Here is a 16,693-nt window from a genome sequence, read left to right on the forward strand (position 1 = left end):
ATATGCTTAATTTATTGAATACTTAATGCTATAACATTTATTGAATATATTTTTATTTTCTCTTCATTCACTGAGGGCATTGAATTTAACCTTGAGAAATGAGACAAGTTGTTCTTAGCTAGCTGCCCAGCAAACAGATTAAGTTTTAGTTTAAAAGGGCCCAGATATCGTCAATAAATTGATTCTTCTTCCCTTGCATCTTGACATTCGAGTTTCTAATACAACAAAGAAGATCTGGGGAAAATGCAAAGTCAGAAAGCCATTCTGTATCTTCTAACATTTTGCACTCCGCAGAACACTGTTTCTCGTGGAAGAACAACACAATGTCGTCTTTCAGCTGCCAAACTCACCCAAAAACGCATCATGCACTAAGCCACCTTACTTTCATGAAATACATAGATCAGAGTATTCAGATTGCACGGACTGAAGAAAATCTCGAAATTGCCTGTGAGTAAGCCCACAAGATTGAGTAGTATTTACAAGCTTCACGACTGCATCAAGCACGGGTTTCATATTCAATGCAGATTTACATAGAGCATCTTTATGTATAACTCAATGTAGGAAAACAGCATTGTTTCCTGGATAGTTTGGTTAAAGTGTCCAAGAAATCCAGATTTTTTTTCTGTCATATTTGCTGCTCCATTGGTTGTAATATTACATATATTTGTTATAGGCAATTTCAAAGTTAAAAGCCCTTCCTGAAATTCGCGAAAAGTATCACATCTCATTCTAGTTCCCTGTGAAGAATGCATACACGCCAGTTCCTTGGTAATTTGAAAGTTCTCATCAACACCTCTTATAAATAATTCTAACTGAGCAGTATCGTTTATATCAGTACTTTCATCCATAGCTATGGAGCAAAATTTAAACTAGCTAATCTTTGGCTCTAATTGTGATGTCAAATTTTTATTAATGTCTTATTAATTAATGATTCTAGATCTCGCTGTTTTTCGAGATAAGCTTACAGACTCAAAATTATTTTTCTTGTCTGGACATAAAACATCACAAATTGTTTAACAAACATGCATTGTTTAACATATAACATGCATTGTTTAACAAACTCCCCATCACTGAGAGATTTATTATTTTTAGTAGTATTGTATGCTACAATGTAACTTGCATGAGTAGCTGCTTCTTGGATACTGTTTACCTTCTTGAAAAAATTTTGTTGGCCTGATAATTTTTACAAAGACTTTCTGCATTTTGTTTTCTTTCATATTCAGACATTGTTTCGTAATTGGAATTCTTATGCTTAGATGTGAAATGACGGGATATGTTATATTCTTTGAAGACTGTTACAGCTTCATTGCAGACGAGACACACTGGTTTATCTTTTACAACTGTAAGAAAATATTCCCAGGTCCATTCATCATTAAAAGCATGGCATTCTGAATCAACTTTCTTTTTTTTTAGTAGCCATTTTGGGGTTCAAATATTATATGAATAACCCAAACAAGCACTAGCTATGCTATACTTTTAATAATTTCACCACTATTCACAATGATGCTACATATACAATCTTTCCATATGCAATCAATAATATTAGAACTCGTGCCAAAAGAAAAAGCCGCTGGCTGGAGCTTAAAATGTGCAGTCCGCCATATGTGAGGTCTATTTCACCTGTATTGGATTCCCATATGTCTGCTCCTTGAGAAAGAGATAACAATTGTTGGTGCCAATCTACAGCTAAAACTAACAAAGAACTTCCTCTTTTAACACTTTACCGAATGAAAGCTGTCTGTGCTTGCTATTTCTGTCGATTTGTGTTTTGTAGAACAGAAATACAGAAAGTAAAAAGGTCATCAGTTCTTTGGAAAAAAAGGAAGGGAAAAAATAATTTTTAAAAAAGTAGAAAAGGAGATAGATATATAATATACAAATGTATATTTCTTTTAATTTGCCTCGGACCAGCAAATTAAAATTCTATTTGCGGTCCGGATAGAACCTTCCGGTGGCCCGTAGTTGCCCATCCATGTTCTAGAAAGTTGAGCTATGAAACTGATCTATGATGTAAATATGGAACTGATCAAGGAATTGTAATGTGGGTCACTCTTTAACAAAAAATAAGAAGTGTGGAAGAAAGGAGCTAGGGTGCCAGTATGGGAGAAAAAAATCAAAATTTTCTTTTGAGGTTTAAGAAAAACATATCTCCTTAGCAACCTGTTTATGTATCCCTTGGAATGCATTACCATAGTTTGAAAATGCTGCATAGTATTTCATAGATTATCTTGTAATTGCAATAAATGTGATTGTTAACCTTTTTCCCCCCTAGATTGAAACTGAACAGTATTCTACAGATCTGGTGAAATATGGTTCTGTGAGAAGCTTCTATGAAAAATTTATCATGTGCCGTAATGTAACTAACAAATGAAAAAATTTTGTCCTGCTTTTCAGTAATGTTATATCCATTAACTTTTAATCAGGCTAATTGTGATGAACCATGATCTTCAGAGTTTTTTAAAAACATTACGCTGCTTATGGAAAAAATTGACAACTGATCTTTGCTTTTAACAAATACTTTTGATACAGGTCTTTAATCATGTTGATGATCATTAATTTTAACGGTGTAAACTTTAAACTGTGATAAAACCGATTTTTAATGTAGGCATGTATATTATGTGCATCACATTTATTTTTAACAAATATTTTGTACCTGAAAAAGTGAATTAATTGTATAGTGTACTTATATTTCAGAAATGTAATAGAAATTCTACAGTTGTGTAATTTATTGATCTCTGTGCTATTTGTTTAATTTCATATTTACAGAAATGAACTGAAAGAAACGAATGGGTGCCTTTTCTTATTACATGCATGTCTATTTATGTAAAATGATTTTCATCTCTATATTAACAAGACATCGCAATTTCATATAATAAAATTAAAGGAATTAAAACTTTAGATGCAGTTTCCTCATGAAACCATAAGTAAAATACTGTGAACCAAGTATTTATCACCAAATTTGTTGCAATTAACAGGCTGAGCTCTTGAATCAATAGTTATGAGTTTTCATCACCAATAGTATTCATTATAACAACTGCCAAATTTAACCAATCTTTAACAATTTTTCTTTAATCTAAATATTAAAGGTTATGGAACTTTGTATAAAAAAATTTATCTCAAGGTATTAGAATTTATATTCTGTTTGCTATTTCAAAAATTTTGTAAATCTTGTACCTATATTATATAGCAATCTAAATATAAATATTAACTGTTTTGATTATTTTCTAGTTTACTTACATAACTTTATGTATATGTCACTTAGTATTATGAAAAGTGTGAGTTAAAGATAGCTAGAAATGCTCACCTCAAATCCCCCAGAAAAAGTTCCTTTAAGTGATGATTATAAATAAATATTATCTATTTGTTTTGTCTCTCATATTTTCTTTTAGAGTGGGAAGGACTTGAAATGAAAAGCTGGCTAATTTATTTTCACAGTTTTGGTTCTATATCGAATTCTCCAGAAATGATTTCCTAATATGTACGCTGAAATAATTATCCAAGTATGTATTTATTTTGTGGATAGTATGGGCAGAAGGAATTAGTAAATAAATAAAATGAACAGGCTTTGTTAGCTATATTCAACGTTTCTTTTTGGTGAAGTTGCATAAAGTATCTCTCACTTCATCTGCTTCAAGCATAAGACAACATCGGCAGCTGCCTAGGATGCCCATTTTCAAAGGCATCAATTAGTTGTTCTCATAAGCGATAAATAAATAAATGTAAATTTTGTATATTTCCAATGGATGGACCCTTCTCCTGACAATCATTGTGATGTTACTATAATGATGTTTTTCTATACCACTCGGCCTAGTATATGATGTTATTTTTCAGGGCAGTTTAGGTGTGTATTGAGTTTATGATACCTTGCATGTAACTAAAATATTTAATTGTCATTCATGTTTGCTCATTAAAATCCCATATAAAAGGTATTTTATGTCGCATCAATTTTTCTTTTGCAACAATTTTACTTAAAAGTTTGATTTTTTTTGCAAAACACTTAAAGTGCCTCCAGTGTTGCAGGGCTCTACGGAACATAAGTGAGCACTTTCTTTTGCTTCAGACTTTCAGTTGCACATGGTACAAATATATACAATCTCTCACTGTTAAGGGTTACCACAGCTTAATAATGTAGGATGTTTTTTAGGAAATACAAAGTGTGTCTATTAAAACTTGTTGGATGTTTGATAGTGGCATAATGGCATATGGAACCCAGCTGCTTCAATACCAAACAGGCTTGTACTGAGGGGTATGACATAATTTTCAAATACAGTGAAACTTGGTTCATGAGTTTAATTTGTTCCTGAAGGCTATTTATCAATTAAAATGCTTGCAAAGTTAAACAATTTTTCCAATAAGAATTAAAGGGATTAATTCGCTCCTGGACCACAGGTTATTTAAGCTTCGCAACAATACTTTGTTCTTAAGTCTGTAACCAAAAACACACAATATTAACTCCCTGACACAATATTAACTCCCTGACTCCTGGACACAATATTAACTCCCTGAGTAGCATGACCCCTTTATCCCATCATGAGACATTTTGTCACTTGGTACATATTAAATTATAGTTTAAAATATTTTGCATTCTTTCTGATGATAATGATGTTAATATTATCTTAATGAATTGATGCCTACATTAAATAATTATATAAATTCAGGTAATAGAAGCTGTTTAAATATAAATCTTCATGAGCAGATCCAAAAAATAGTGCCTTTCAGAGTCTTAAACAGTTAAAACAGACAGCATTAAATTTTACTATAGAAAAGCAGAGTTTCAGGGATTACTCTTCAGAGATTGCTTTTAGAGATTACTTTACTTTTCAGTAGTGAAAAGCAGAGTGTTTAGATTAGAATTCTCTTCCATCAAAACATTACATTACAGTCTTTAGTGGACATCTTCTTTTAACAAAAGCTTTTCTTTCTAAGCACCACTCATCTTTCTACGAGTCTTACTGGGCCTCTGTTTCATTGAAAATTTGCCCAGCTTGATTCGCATTGCCTATAGTTTAAATTTTTTCTATAGTAACACATGGCAATGGCTTTGTCGTTCAATTTAGCTTGCTATTTCTTTATTAAGAAAATATTTAGAATTTATACCTTGGAATGAAAACTTTGCATATTACCCCATCTCAAAATTGCCTTGTGCTTCCTGAAGTTTTTGCAAATTATTTATTGAGCTACTCTACCATGGACTAAGCAAGTCTTTCATTTAGGGGTGATCCTCACTTATTCTCTCAGATGGTTCCCACACATACATTCTTTCATCCAGAAGTTTCGAGCATGTAAAGCTGGACTCTACCACTGAATCGCTCAAAATAGTCTTCTATCTATTAATAACAAGTTACTCATTTATGAATCCCTTCAGAGTCGTAGATAGGGTTTACAGCGCCCAGGGACAACTGAAGGTTTCGCGCCCCCTACTGCTTGCCAACGATGGAAAACATTTAATTTTAAAATATCATAACATCAGTTTGGTGCTCCTTGGATTCTGCGCCCAGGGACAGATGCCCCCCCTGCCCCCCTCTAGCTACGGCCCTGAATCCCTTTTGTGTCACATGCTATGTTATGCCTGACCAGTCCGAGCATACTCTTGCAGAATTAATAAAAAGCAGTTGCAAACTGCCCAGAAATTTTGAGGCTGATTTCAGTACTGTTCATGAAGAGCTGAAAATTGTTCAGCTACGAGACATCTATTATCTTATGTTTGTAAAATTCAAATATCATTTAAGTTACTCAAAGACAAATAATTTCAAAACTTTTAATTTTGTTTGATTAGGGATAGGGCATTAAGCCCGATCAACCTGGTATTTAACACTGTATTACTATAAAAATCGCGATTTCCGTGCGATGTACATCGCCTTACGGACACATAGTTTACCAACATCCATTTTATGTATAGAGTTGCTGCAAAAGAGGTACAGGGAATGATTGAGTATTATCTTTGAGCAGCTGTTCCATTTTTCCTTGCCTGCCTTACAAATAAAATGCATATTGGTCAGTTCTGTGTGTAGCGATAAATGCAGTTCGAGGACCACATGAGGGATGATGATTTACACGAGCAGAGTGCTCATGTATTATCTACCTTTCAAAAGCACCTGATACCACCTCAGGGCACCACTTCCACATTTACACTCTATTATTCTGCTTATTTTTATCCTCTTTACATGCCTTTGCATTTCTGTTATTGAACATTGGGTCATATTTGAGTATTTTTTAATCATTCTTTTATCAATTTTATAATGAAAAAACCTACTGTAGAGAATGACAGTTAATCAAGAGGAAAATAGAATAAAAAAAAGTATTATACAGTTTGTTGGAATTTACATTCCTACGTCTGCGACTGTACTGATCAGAAAAGGTGAGTTCTATAATTGTGCAGAAGAATCCTCCTGATGGAGAGAGAGAGAAAGTTTCTGGTTCTGATGGTGCTGAAGGCTGTCCTTCCTGCTATACCTGTTCGAGAAGTTTGGCAAGTGGCCAGTAGCTGTGATTCTCTCCAGCATGGTGCCACAAAAGTGATGCATAGAGTCCTAACAAGAAACAGCACAGTGGAAAAATGAATCTAACCAAGTGTTCCGGATAATTGTTTTACATTACTAAGTACCTGCCTGTCTGAATGAACTGTTAAGCAGGCTCAAATCATGTTGTACCAATCAAGTACATTCATATGTTACCCATCATATGATTTCCCTAGTGTGTCATAGTCTAACACCATATGTTCATCTATGTTGTTAAATCTTAAGGGAAGTAACTGATTAAGTGTTATGTTTTCAACTTGGGGCAATTTGTACTTCTGCAGCAGAGAACCTCAGTTTTACAAATACTACTGCGTTTAACTCTCAAGGTCTTTTAAAGAACAAAAATTTTTAAAACAATATAAAAACAGTTAAAAACATCTGTACATAAAAAATTTCATTCTCTTTCTTTCACCTTATTCCCAATTCAGCTTTAACAGTTTTATTCCCAACTGATCCTTAGAGAGAATGATCCAATCATTTGATTCTCAGTTGAACCATATTTTAATCTAACTTAAACATCTTGAATTGTTACTTATTTTTATAAATAAAAGAAGGTTAAGTCGATGATCACAGCAGCCTTATCTTTTTAGAATATTTTTATGTATAAAATGAATATTGCAATCGATTTTGGTTTTTGTTTTATTATTAGATTTTTTGGGCTCTTTTGGTTTCAATCCATTTTATCATTTTTCCAAGACCGTTTTAAAATAACGGGCATAGTTTAGTGTGTAGTTTCCCAGCATAAACTTATTGGTTGATCTGAGAAGCAGTAAATGAGCACTGTGGAACAAGTAGGCAGTAACAACCCACTTGTCAAGTTTAGCTGCTTAAAACATTTTTGTTATAAGTATTTATATACAGTTTGTTTGCACACTTTTTAGACGATTTTCATTGTGTTGACAGAAGTATTTTACGAAAAATATTTATGTTTTAAATGCTTTATTTAATAACCCTTATTCTTCGCTATCATTCTTATCATAATTTCCAAGGAGCGTTGTAGGTCATGTTTGAACAATCCGCTTTCTTTCAAAAGCGCAAAAATCCATAAATGATGCATCAGGAGATTTACTATGGATATGAGTGAAGGGTATGACTTTGATACCTGCTTCTTGTTATACTTTTTCTAGGAAATTAACAATGGATTTTAACGTGTGGCTGCTTGCTTTGTCTTGAGGCAGTTCTATCGATTTTTGGCACTGTGAGTAAAGTAAAAGCATTTCATATTTGAATACTGGGTATAAAATATGTTTCTGATAATATGTGGAGTTCATCTTAACATTTTTCTTCACTCTCTTTATTTTTTATTTGCCGTTATATGAAAAACCAGCAACAATAATTTATCCTTTTAAAAAACTTTCTTTAGATTGTTTGAAACATAATTTAAGATTTTATTCTCCTCTTGGATGATAATAAATGAATTTTTCTTTATTGCAATCATTTAAATACACCCCAAGGTTTAACTATCGTAACAATACTTTTTCCACTTTTGTCTGGATAAATGTTTCTTATAAAGAATTCAGCAGCGCGTTCGGCGATATGTGGTGGAGGAAAACGATACACATATTAAGTATTTTCGTGTTTTTAAGATTCAAATCAGCATTAATCACTTTGTTTATAGTTGAAAGTTGAACATTTAATAGTTTTGCAACTGTCCTTTGATTGGCTTTTTTTTTAACGTGAAAGATCTTACCTTTTCAACATTCCGTTCCCCTCCCCTTAGACGTGTATTTGGAACAATTTTTCTACTTGAAGCCAGACTTTGAAGTTTTTTCCCATTCCTGCTGATATAGAAAAACATGGCTTTCACGGCACTTTTTGATAACTAGATACGAATGATTTTCTTCTGAAAGAGCTCAAATATAGCTGCAGTTTGAAGAATAAAATGACGTCTTCTATGTACATAACAAACATTTATTTAAACTACGAAGACGTTGAACAGCAGAGTAGAAACATGATATTACACAGCGCTTAGCCCTTCTCGTTTACATGCATTACTCACCATTGACTTTGGCTAACTCCCTACTACGTATAAGTATTACGCAGCAGAGAACTTTCTTATCATGCGCATGCGCTAGGGGAATCGACGGCGGTTGCCAACATACCCCCTTTCGACGTTGATTCTCCTATTCCTGAAAAATAAAACAAAATACATATTAAATAATATTCAATCCTACAATTGTACAACAGTTTTGATGTTTAACAGGAGTCAGGGGTTTGGTTAACACATCAGCTCCCATTTCACTGGTAGGTATGTACTTCACATCTAATTCACCGCGTTCATACACTTCACGCACAAAATGATGGCGAATGTCTATGTGCTTTGTACGGGAGTGAAACACAGAGTTCTTTGTAATTTTCTGAGCTCCTTGATTGTCGCAGTATATTGTTGTTGGGTGTTCTATGTTGTAACCCAGCTCCTTCAGGAAACGACGTAGGTAGACAGTTTCTTTGGCGGCCTCAGACAGAGCCATATATTCCGCCTCCATTGAAGATAGAGCTACACTGCGTTGTTTTCGTGATTCCCAGGTTATAGCTGAACCACTTAATATAAATACAAAACCGGTGTAAGATTTTCTATCATCGACATTTGATGCCCAGTCTGCATCCACAAAGGCGATGAGTGGTTTTCCTGTTTTCGTATAAATTAGTCCTTGATCTTGTGTTCCCTTTAGATATTGAAGTACTCTTTTCGCAGCACGCCAATGTTCTTTTCCCGGATTGTTGTTAAATTGACTTAAGAAATTCACGGCGTATGTGATATCTGGCCTAGTAGCTACTGAAAGGTACATTAATGATCCGATCAGATTTCTAAATGGAACATTTTTCATGTCAGCGATTTCGTTTTCGTTTTTAGGACTCATCTCTTTTGATAATTTTTTGCTGTTATCTATAGGTGAAGACACAGATTTAGCATTTTGCATGTTATACCGATTTAAAATATCATCAACGTATTTCTTTTGAGAAATTTTAATTGAATTCTCATTTTGGTAAAATTCTATTCCTAAGCAATAATGTAATTTTCCCAAGTCTTTCATTTTGAAAGCAGAAGCTAAACTATCGCGAATTGTTTCATACGTTTGCTGAGAATCGGTAAAAACGATAAGATCGTCTACATAAACGATTATAATAGTTTCACTGTTAGGCGTCTTTTTAATATAAACACAATTATCTGAATTAAGAGATTTAAATTTCATAGATTTCAATTTTTCATCCAACTTTTTGTACCACTGACGTCCTGACTGTTTAAGACCGTATAATGATCTCTTTAAAAGACACACTTTATCTGAATTAGTTTCATCGTGAAAACCTTCGGGAATTTCCATGTAGATTTCTTCATCTAAATTTCCATTTACATAGGCCATTACAAAATCTAATTGGTAACCTTTGAGATTGTGTTCTACTGCGTAGGCTAAAACTGTTCTTATGGAACTTAATCTAGCAACAGGGGAAAAGTTTTCAGTGAAATCGAGACCAGGGATTTGAGCGCACCCTTTAGCAACTAGCCTAGCTTTGTATTTTTCGATAGTGCCGTCATGATTATATTTTAATTTAAGAACCCATTTACTACCAATAACTTTCTTGTTTTCAGGTCTTTTTACTAATTCCCAAGCCTTTTCTTGAACAAGCGAGTTATATTCTAACAGCATGGCATTATGCCAATTTTCAGCATATGGTCCATTTAATGCTTCTTGCACCGTAGGATTAATGCTTTCCTCAACAACATTTTGAGTTTGTTCATTTTTATTTACAACTGTATAATGATATTCCTTTTTAGGCCTTCCTGGCAAACCTGTTTTTATTTTCTTGGGTCCACCAGGCCCCCTTTTAATCAGGATAGGAAGCATTGATTCGCTATCTAAATCACTTCCGCTTTCCTTTTCAGCTTCAGAGTGAAGTGGCGACTCGCTACCGTCCAGAGGTGATGATTCATCACAACATGTTTTATTTATAATTTTTTTCCTCCGGAGCGAAAGGCAGATTTATTTCTTGCTCTGAGTCATAACTACAGCAGTTTTCAAACTCATTAATAAATTTTACGTCTCTGCTTATTATCACTTTACATGCCTCGGGATCCCAAAGTCTATACGCTTTTGATTCATCAGAATAGCCAATAAAAATACATTCTTTAGATCGAATATCAAATTTGCCTATTCCTGGCCTTTTATTTAGCGAAAATGCTTTTTTGACAAAGGTTCTGAAGTGAGAGACAGCAGGTACTCTGCCAAACATCACTTCGTAAGGTGTTTTTATTTCGTGTTTTAAACCTCGCGTTGGGCAGCGATTTCGAATGTAAGCAGCCGTATTGACGGCTTCGGCCCAGAATTTCTGAGGCAAATTGGATTGCAATAACAAACATCGCGCCATTGAAACTAAAGTGCGATTTAATCTTTCGGCGACGCCATTCTGGGCTGGCGTGTAAGGAGTGCTCATTTCGTGTTTTATTCCCGCATCATTAAGAAATTAGTATTTAAGTCTTTCCCTAAATATTCTAGCCCGTTATCGGTTCGCAGGATTCTGATTTTAGAATTAAGTTTATTTTCAAAAGATGCTTTAAAATTTTTGAAAGCTTCTTTAACCTCATCCTTAGATTTTAGAAAATAAACACGAACATATCGAGATTTATCATCAATAAATGTTGCGAAATAAAATGATCCACCGATTGATTCAGTTCTCATGGGACCACACAAATCAGAATGAATTAGATTCAACAATTCAGTACTTCTATATTCAGATTCTTTGGGAAGAGGGGTTGCGGTTTGTTTACCCTGAATGCATACCTTACAAGTAGAAAGAGAGTCATTTTGAGAAAAAGAAAGACCTCTAACCATGTTATTTATTTGAAGTTTTTTAAGATCATTTTCATTTAAATGGCCAAATCTTATATGCCACTGATCTATTTCTTTAGCAATTGATACAGATTCAAATATTGGCATGACAAAATAAAGATCATTTTCGCGTTTAGCTAAAATTACTGTTTCGTTATTAGAATTAATTATTTGAGCACATTTTTCTTTGAAAATTACTGAAAGATTATTTTCAGTTACTTTAGACACTGAGATTAAATTATTTTTCAAATCAGGTACACACAATACATTTTTGAGTTTGATATTTTCAGTTTTAGAACCTATGCAAACTTTAAATTTAACAGTTCCTTTTCCAATAGCTTTAACAGTTTTATCAGCAGCTAATTTAACATAAGTATCACCTACCTCGTGAATTTCTTGAAACAGTTCCTTGCTGTTACACATATGCGATGTTGCACCACTATCCAGACAAAAAATGGCTTTAGAATTAGTATTAGTGCATGCTATGGCTTTTTCTTGCTCCAAGGAATTCTGATATTCTGCAGACATCGCAGTTTCACTGAGGCATTTGCTTTTAGTTTCTTTATTTTTCTTCATACATTCCGATGCTCTATACCCATAGATATGGCAGAAGTTGCATCTGTAGTTAACTGGATACTGTCTTCGGTTTGCAGACTTATCTGGTTTCGGTTTAGGAATCGGTCGTTGAGTATACTTCCGATCTTTTGAATAGAACGCATTTTGTGGTTCAGAAAACGTCGAATCTTTATTTTTGCGAGCGTTAGCTTCTTCCAACAATTTAATTTTCAGCATTTCTGGAGAAGGCAGTTCATCACGAGATTCGATTGCTATTCGAAAGCTTTCATAAGAGTCCGGTATGCTATATAAAAGCAATATTGTAAGCAAATCATCCGCAATGTTTATTTCCATTTCTTTCAGTTTGTCCACAAGAATGAAAAAATCATTTAGATGAACAGTCATTTGTTTAGAATCACTCATTTTTGTAAAAAGCAATTTTTTTAGAATTGTGGCCTTTCTAGCTGGTCCCTTCGATTCGTAAATAGAATGCAATTTACGCCACAGTTCGTGAGATGTTACACAATTCTTTACTTGTGGAAGTTCACTGGGTAAGATGGATAGGATTATATCCGCTCGTGCTTTTTGGCCAGTAGTTTTCCATTTAGCAAATTCTTCATCACCAGGTTCTGGTTTCGGAATTTTCCCAGTTACATAGTCCCAATGATCATTTTTAATCAGTATGGCTTCCACTTGCAACTTCCACGTGTCAAAGTTGTCCTTGTTTAACTTTTCAATTGACACTGTATTAGTCGTCGCCATTTTCATTTCAGTCGACGCAGCTTGGCTTGCCGAAAGAATTTAACAATGGTAGTTGCACTGCACAGTTAAGCGCTATCTGGGCCCATAACCTCTGAAGAATAAAATGACGTCTTCTATGTACATAACAAACATTTATTTAAACTACGAAGACGTTGAACAGCAGAGTAGAAACATGATATTACACAGCGCTTAGCCCTTCTCGTTTACATGCATTACTCACCATTGACTTTGGCTAATTCCCTACTACGTATAAGTATTACGCAGCAGAGAACTTTCTTATCATGCGCATGCGCTAGGGGAATCGACGGCGGTTGCCAACACAGTTAAAAAAGAATTATCAAGTGGAGACTTTTTTATAGCAAAGCAAAATGGTCTAAAGAGCGAACATACTTTGTATTCCGTTGGTTATACAATTATTACAGTCACAATTCTTTAGATGAAGCATATGAAATCATGTCATTCAACATTTTACACAAGTTACTCCAATGTTACAAGTAGTCAGGGTGAGTCCGCCGTCGATGTACTAGGATTAAAAATTCACAAAATCTTCCAACTCAAAAGATGGAAGACGAAAATACCAATGCACTCTTCTACCTCCAGATCCATAACAGTTTAAAAGCTGACGAGATTTACCATGTCATTGAACTCCTGGGAAGCCTAGTCAAGATCGAACTTTTTCGTGAAAGAAAAGGCCCCTCACAGTGTTGGCTCTGCCAGGGGTTCTTTCACAGCTTGGAAGTTTGCCACCTTCAACGATGTGTTCGCTGTGCCGGACCTCAACAAGTCCGTAACTACCCAAAACCATTTAAAGAACCTATGAAGTGTGCTAACTGCTCTGAAGACCACGCCGCCAACTGGCGTTCCTGTCCAAAATTTCCAAATTCTAAGAACTTTGCAACTAAACAAGCTACTCGACCTAGGTCATCTGTTGGTCTTTCCCGCAAAAATAACTCACAAAAAAAATAACACTTCTCATCCGGCTGCACCAATATCCAATGCTAGTAAAGTTAAACCCAGGGTTTCGTACTCCAACGTTTCAACGGGTATGCAACAGGCTGCCCGCAGTTTTCCAAATTTTTCGGTCCCTCAAGGAGCTATACAACCCAAAATTGCACCGAAATCCTTTTGGCAATAATTCAAATTTCTCACCAGCCTCGCATTGACCAGAGTAAATTACTTTTAGCATTCAAAAATGCTTTGCCTCAGCTACGAGTGGCTCCCTCTGGTACTGACGCTGCATTCTATATTTTTGAGAGCTATATAGCTCTCCAATTTTTAGATTCCCCTCGCATTAAAATTCAATACTTTGAAAGGTTTGAAGTATTTAAAATTATGTACCTGGAATGCCAATGGAATTATGTGTAAATATCACGAATTTCGTGATTATGTCGAAGAGAAGGGCTTTGACATTATCTTTGTCCAAGAGACCAGACTCCATCCAGGGAGAGTTCCCAAGCTTGCAAATTATGTTATAAAAATGACAGACAAGCACCGGATCCCCGTGCTGTTTATCATGGTGGTACATGTGTCTTTTAATAAAAATCATATTCCCCTTCACAGAATAGACACACCTATTCTGAGCAAACTCGAGGCAACGATTATCAAAATTTTTATTCAAAATTCACCCTCCTAGTTTTGATCTCTGCCTATCTTCCACCTTTATCCAAAACAGGAGACAAATTTCCGGTGGAGGTAACAAACTGCTCAATTTATCGAACAATATCATTATTTAAATTGTCACCACCAGGCTTGGCGTTGTAAGAATTCCAACACCGCTGGTCGTGGCCTTCTAAAATAGTGCGCCCAATTTAAAATTATACCGCCGGATTCACCCACACGATATGATGTACGGGGAGCTCCTTATATTGATTTGGCTTTTTTCGAAATATTCCTTTTGACTATCACGTGACTGTGGAAAATATGTCTTATCCTCAGATTACAATCCCGTACTCATCGACCTTGACTGATTCTTTTAATTAAAATTCTCCAGCACTCGTCTCTACAAATTGGGACAATTTTTGATTTAAACTTAGTAGTAAACGTTTACCTTCTCTCGAAATTATATCCAGTGACGATATTGATAAGGCAGTTGATCAGTTAACTTCTTCCTTAACAGATACTTTTAAAGAAGTATCAAGACCCACCCTTCGCACCAATGTTAATAAACTTCCAGCTGAAATCAAACACAAAATTCGAGAAAAGAATAAAGTACGAAGACTTTGGCAAAGAATTAGAAGTCCTAACTTAAAATTACAACTTCGTGTTCTCTAAAACGAGATTAAGGCATCATGTGACCAGTTCAACCAATCACCGATACTCTAATCATATTCAGTCCCTAACGACCACAGATAACAGTCTTTTGGCGTGCAACTGCCAGACTTCGCAAACACAAATCTCGCATTCCGTCTTTAGCTAAGGACGCAGTGGTGGCTCATTACAGACACGGAGAAAGCTAAATTAATTCTGACAGTCTCCAAACACAATTCACACCACATAATAAAGGGATTTTTGTTAATACCGCAAATTCCTTCCAACTAGATGTTGAAAGATTTCTAAACTGTTCATGTCAGAGAGATATACAATATACAACCATGCATGAAGTTAGCGAATATATCGCTAAATTAAATCCTAAGAAAGCGTCCGGATCGGACTCTATTTCTAATCGCATGATTAAATATCTGCCCACCAGTTATCTATTTTTCTTACTAATACTCATAAATTATATGTTACTGCATTGCTATTTTCCTCAAAGCATGAAGAGAGCACTTACTGCGCCTACTCCAAACCTGTCCAGTGCCATTCAAATCCTCAAAATTATAGACCCATCAGCCACCTATCCTCGTTATCAAAGATATACGAATTTGTGCTACTTAAAACATCTGAATGATTTTCTGCGGAACCAAAAACGCCCCCAATTTACCCAAACCTAAAATGCCCCCAATTTACATTGAAGGATGTAAATTTAATTGGAAAGATTTTAATGAGATGGTGGAGAAAACGGAATTAATCGATTTTACGGCAAAACGGAAAGCACAAGGACAATACGAGATACATATAAAAAAACCCTGACACACACAAAAAGATGACTACACTTTTCAAGGCACACGAGCTTTCATATCACTCCTATCTGCTGCCAAATGAGAAAAACTTGAAGGTTGTTATTCGGAATCTCGATATTGACATTGACCTGGCATCCATACAAGGAAAGCTTTTAGAAAAAGACTTCAAAGTTCTAAAAATCGAGCCATTATTGCGGTGACGAGGAACAGAATGTGAAAAACTACCCTTATTTTTGGTCACTTTACCCAAAAACGAGCGCATACACCAAATGAAATTTCTCATGAGGCTGCACCTCAAAGTTGAGAGATATAGGGGACGTAAAGGCCCCACGTAATGCTACAGATGTCAGCGAATCATCATGCACAAGCGGCATGTAATCACCCACCACGCTGCTGCAAATTTGCGGGCGACCACGAAATCCGAGATTGTCCCAAACCCCAAGGACTCTGAACCCACGTGTTGCAACTCCCTTGGAAAACATATTAGCAACTGGAGAGGTTGTGAATGCATTTCCCACACGGAAACCCAAAGCTGACACCATCCCTAAAAATGAGGACAGATTTGTGGTAAACAAATCCTGTGCTCGGGTTGTTAAGTCCGACATATTTGCTGAAAAAATTACTAAAGCAGTTTTAGAGGCCCAAAAAGTTATGCAAAACTTACAGGACCTCATTTCCCTGTTACACAACTCTCAGCACATGATCGCTGAACCAAATTTAATGAGGCCCCAATCTACCACTAATTATGAACCTTAGGCCGCAATTAAAAATTAATTCAGTGACGGTCTTAACCTGGAATGCTTATAACCTCTCAAACAAACTGGGTGAACTTCAAGATTTCCTTCATATGCATAACATTGACATTGCCCTCATCACTGAAACACATGCCACGCCCGCACACTCATTAAGCATCCCAAACTATCGCAGTTACAAGTGTGATAGAATTCGGCATAGAGGAGAAGGCGCCCTTATT

The 16,693-nt window shown here is 35.4% G+C and overlaps 1 protein-coding gene across 2 annotated transcripts in view; it reads left to right on the forward strand.

Moving 5' to 3' along the window:
- LOC118193353 (rho guanine nucleotide exchange factor 39-like) overlaps positions 1–3,364 on the forward strand; it is a 61,715-nt gene extending 58,351 nt beyond the window's left edge. For both annotated transcript variants that reach the window (XM_035364435.2, XM_085816155.1), the window contains exon 11: positions 2,273–3,364. In XM_035364435.2, coding sequence (XP_035220326.1) covers positions 2,273–2,371 — 99 coding nt within the window. In that variant the 3' untranslated portion in view covers positions 2,372–3,364. The remainder of the gene's footprint in view (positions 1–2,272) is intronic.
- The last annotated feature ends 13,329 nt before the right edge of the window (positions 3,365–16,693 follow it).

Source organism: Stegodyphus dumicola, chromosome 4 (genome assembly GCF_044657685.1).
Source record: "Stegodyphus dumicola isolate Sdum_Otavi_A_Nest chromosome 4, ASM4465768v1".
Lineage (NCBI taxonomy): Eukaryota > Metazoa > Arthropoda > Arachnida > Araneae > Eresidae > Stegodyphus > Stegodyphus dumicola.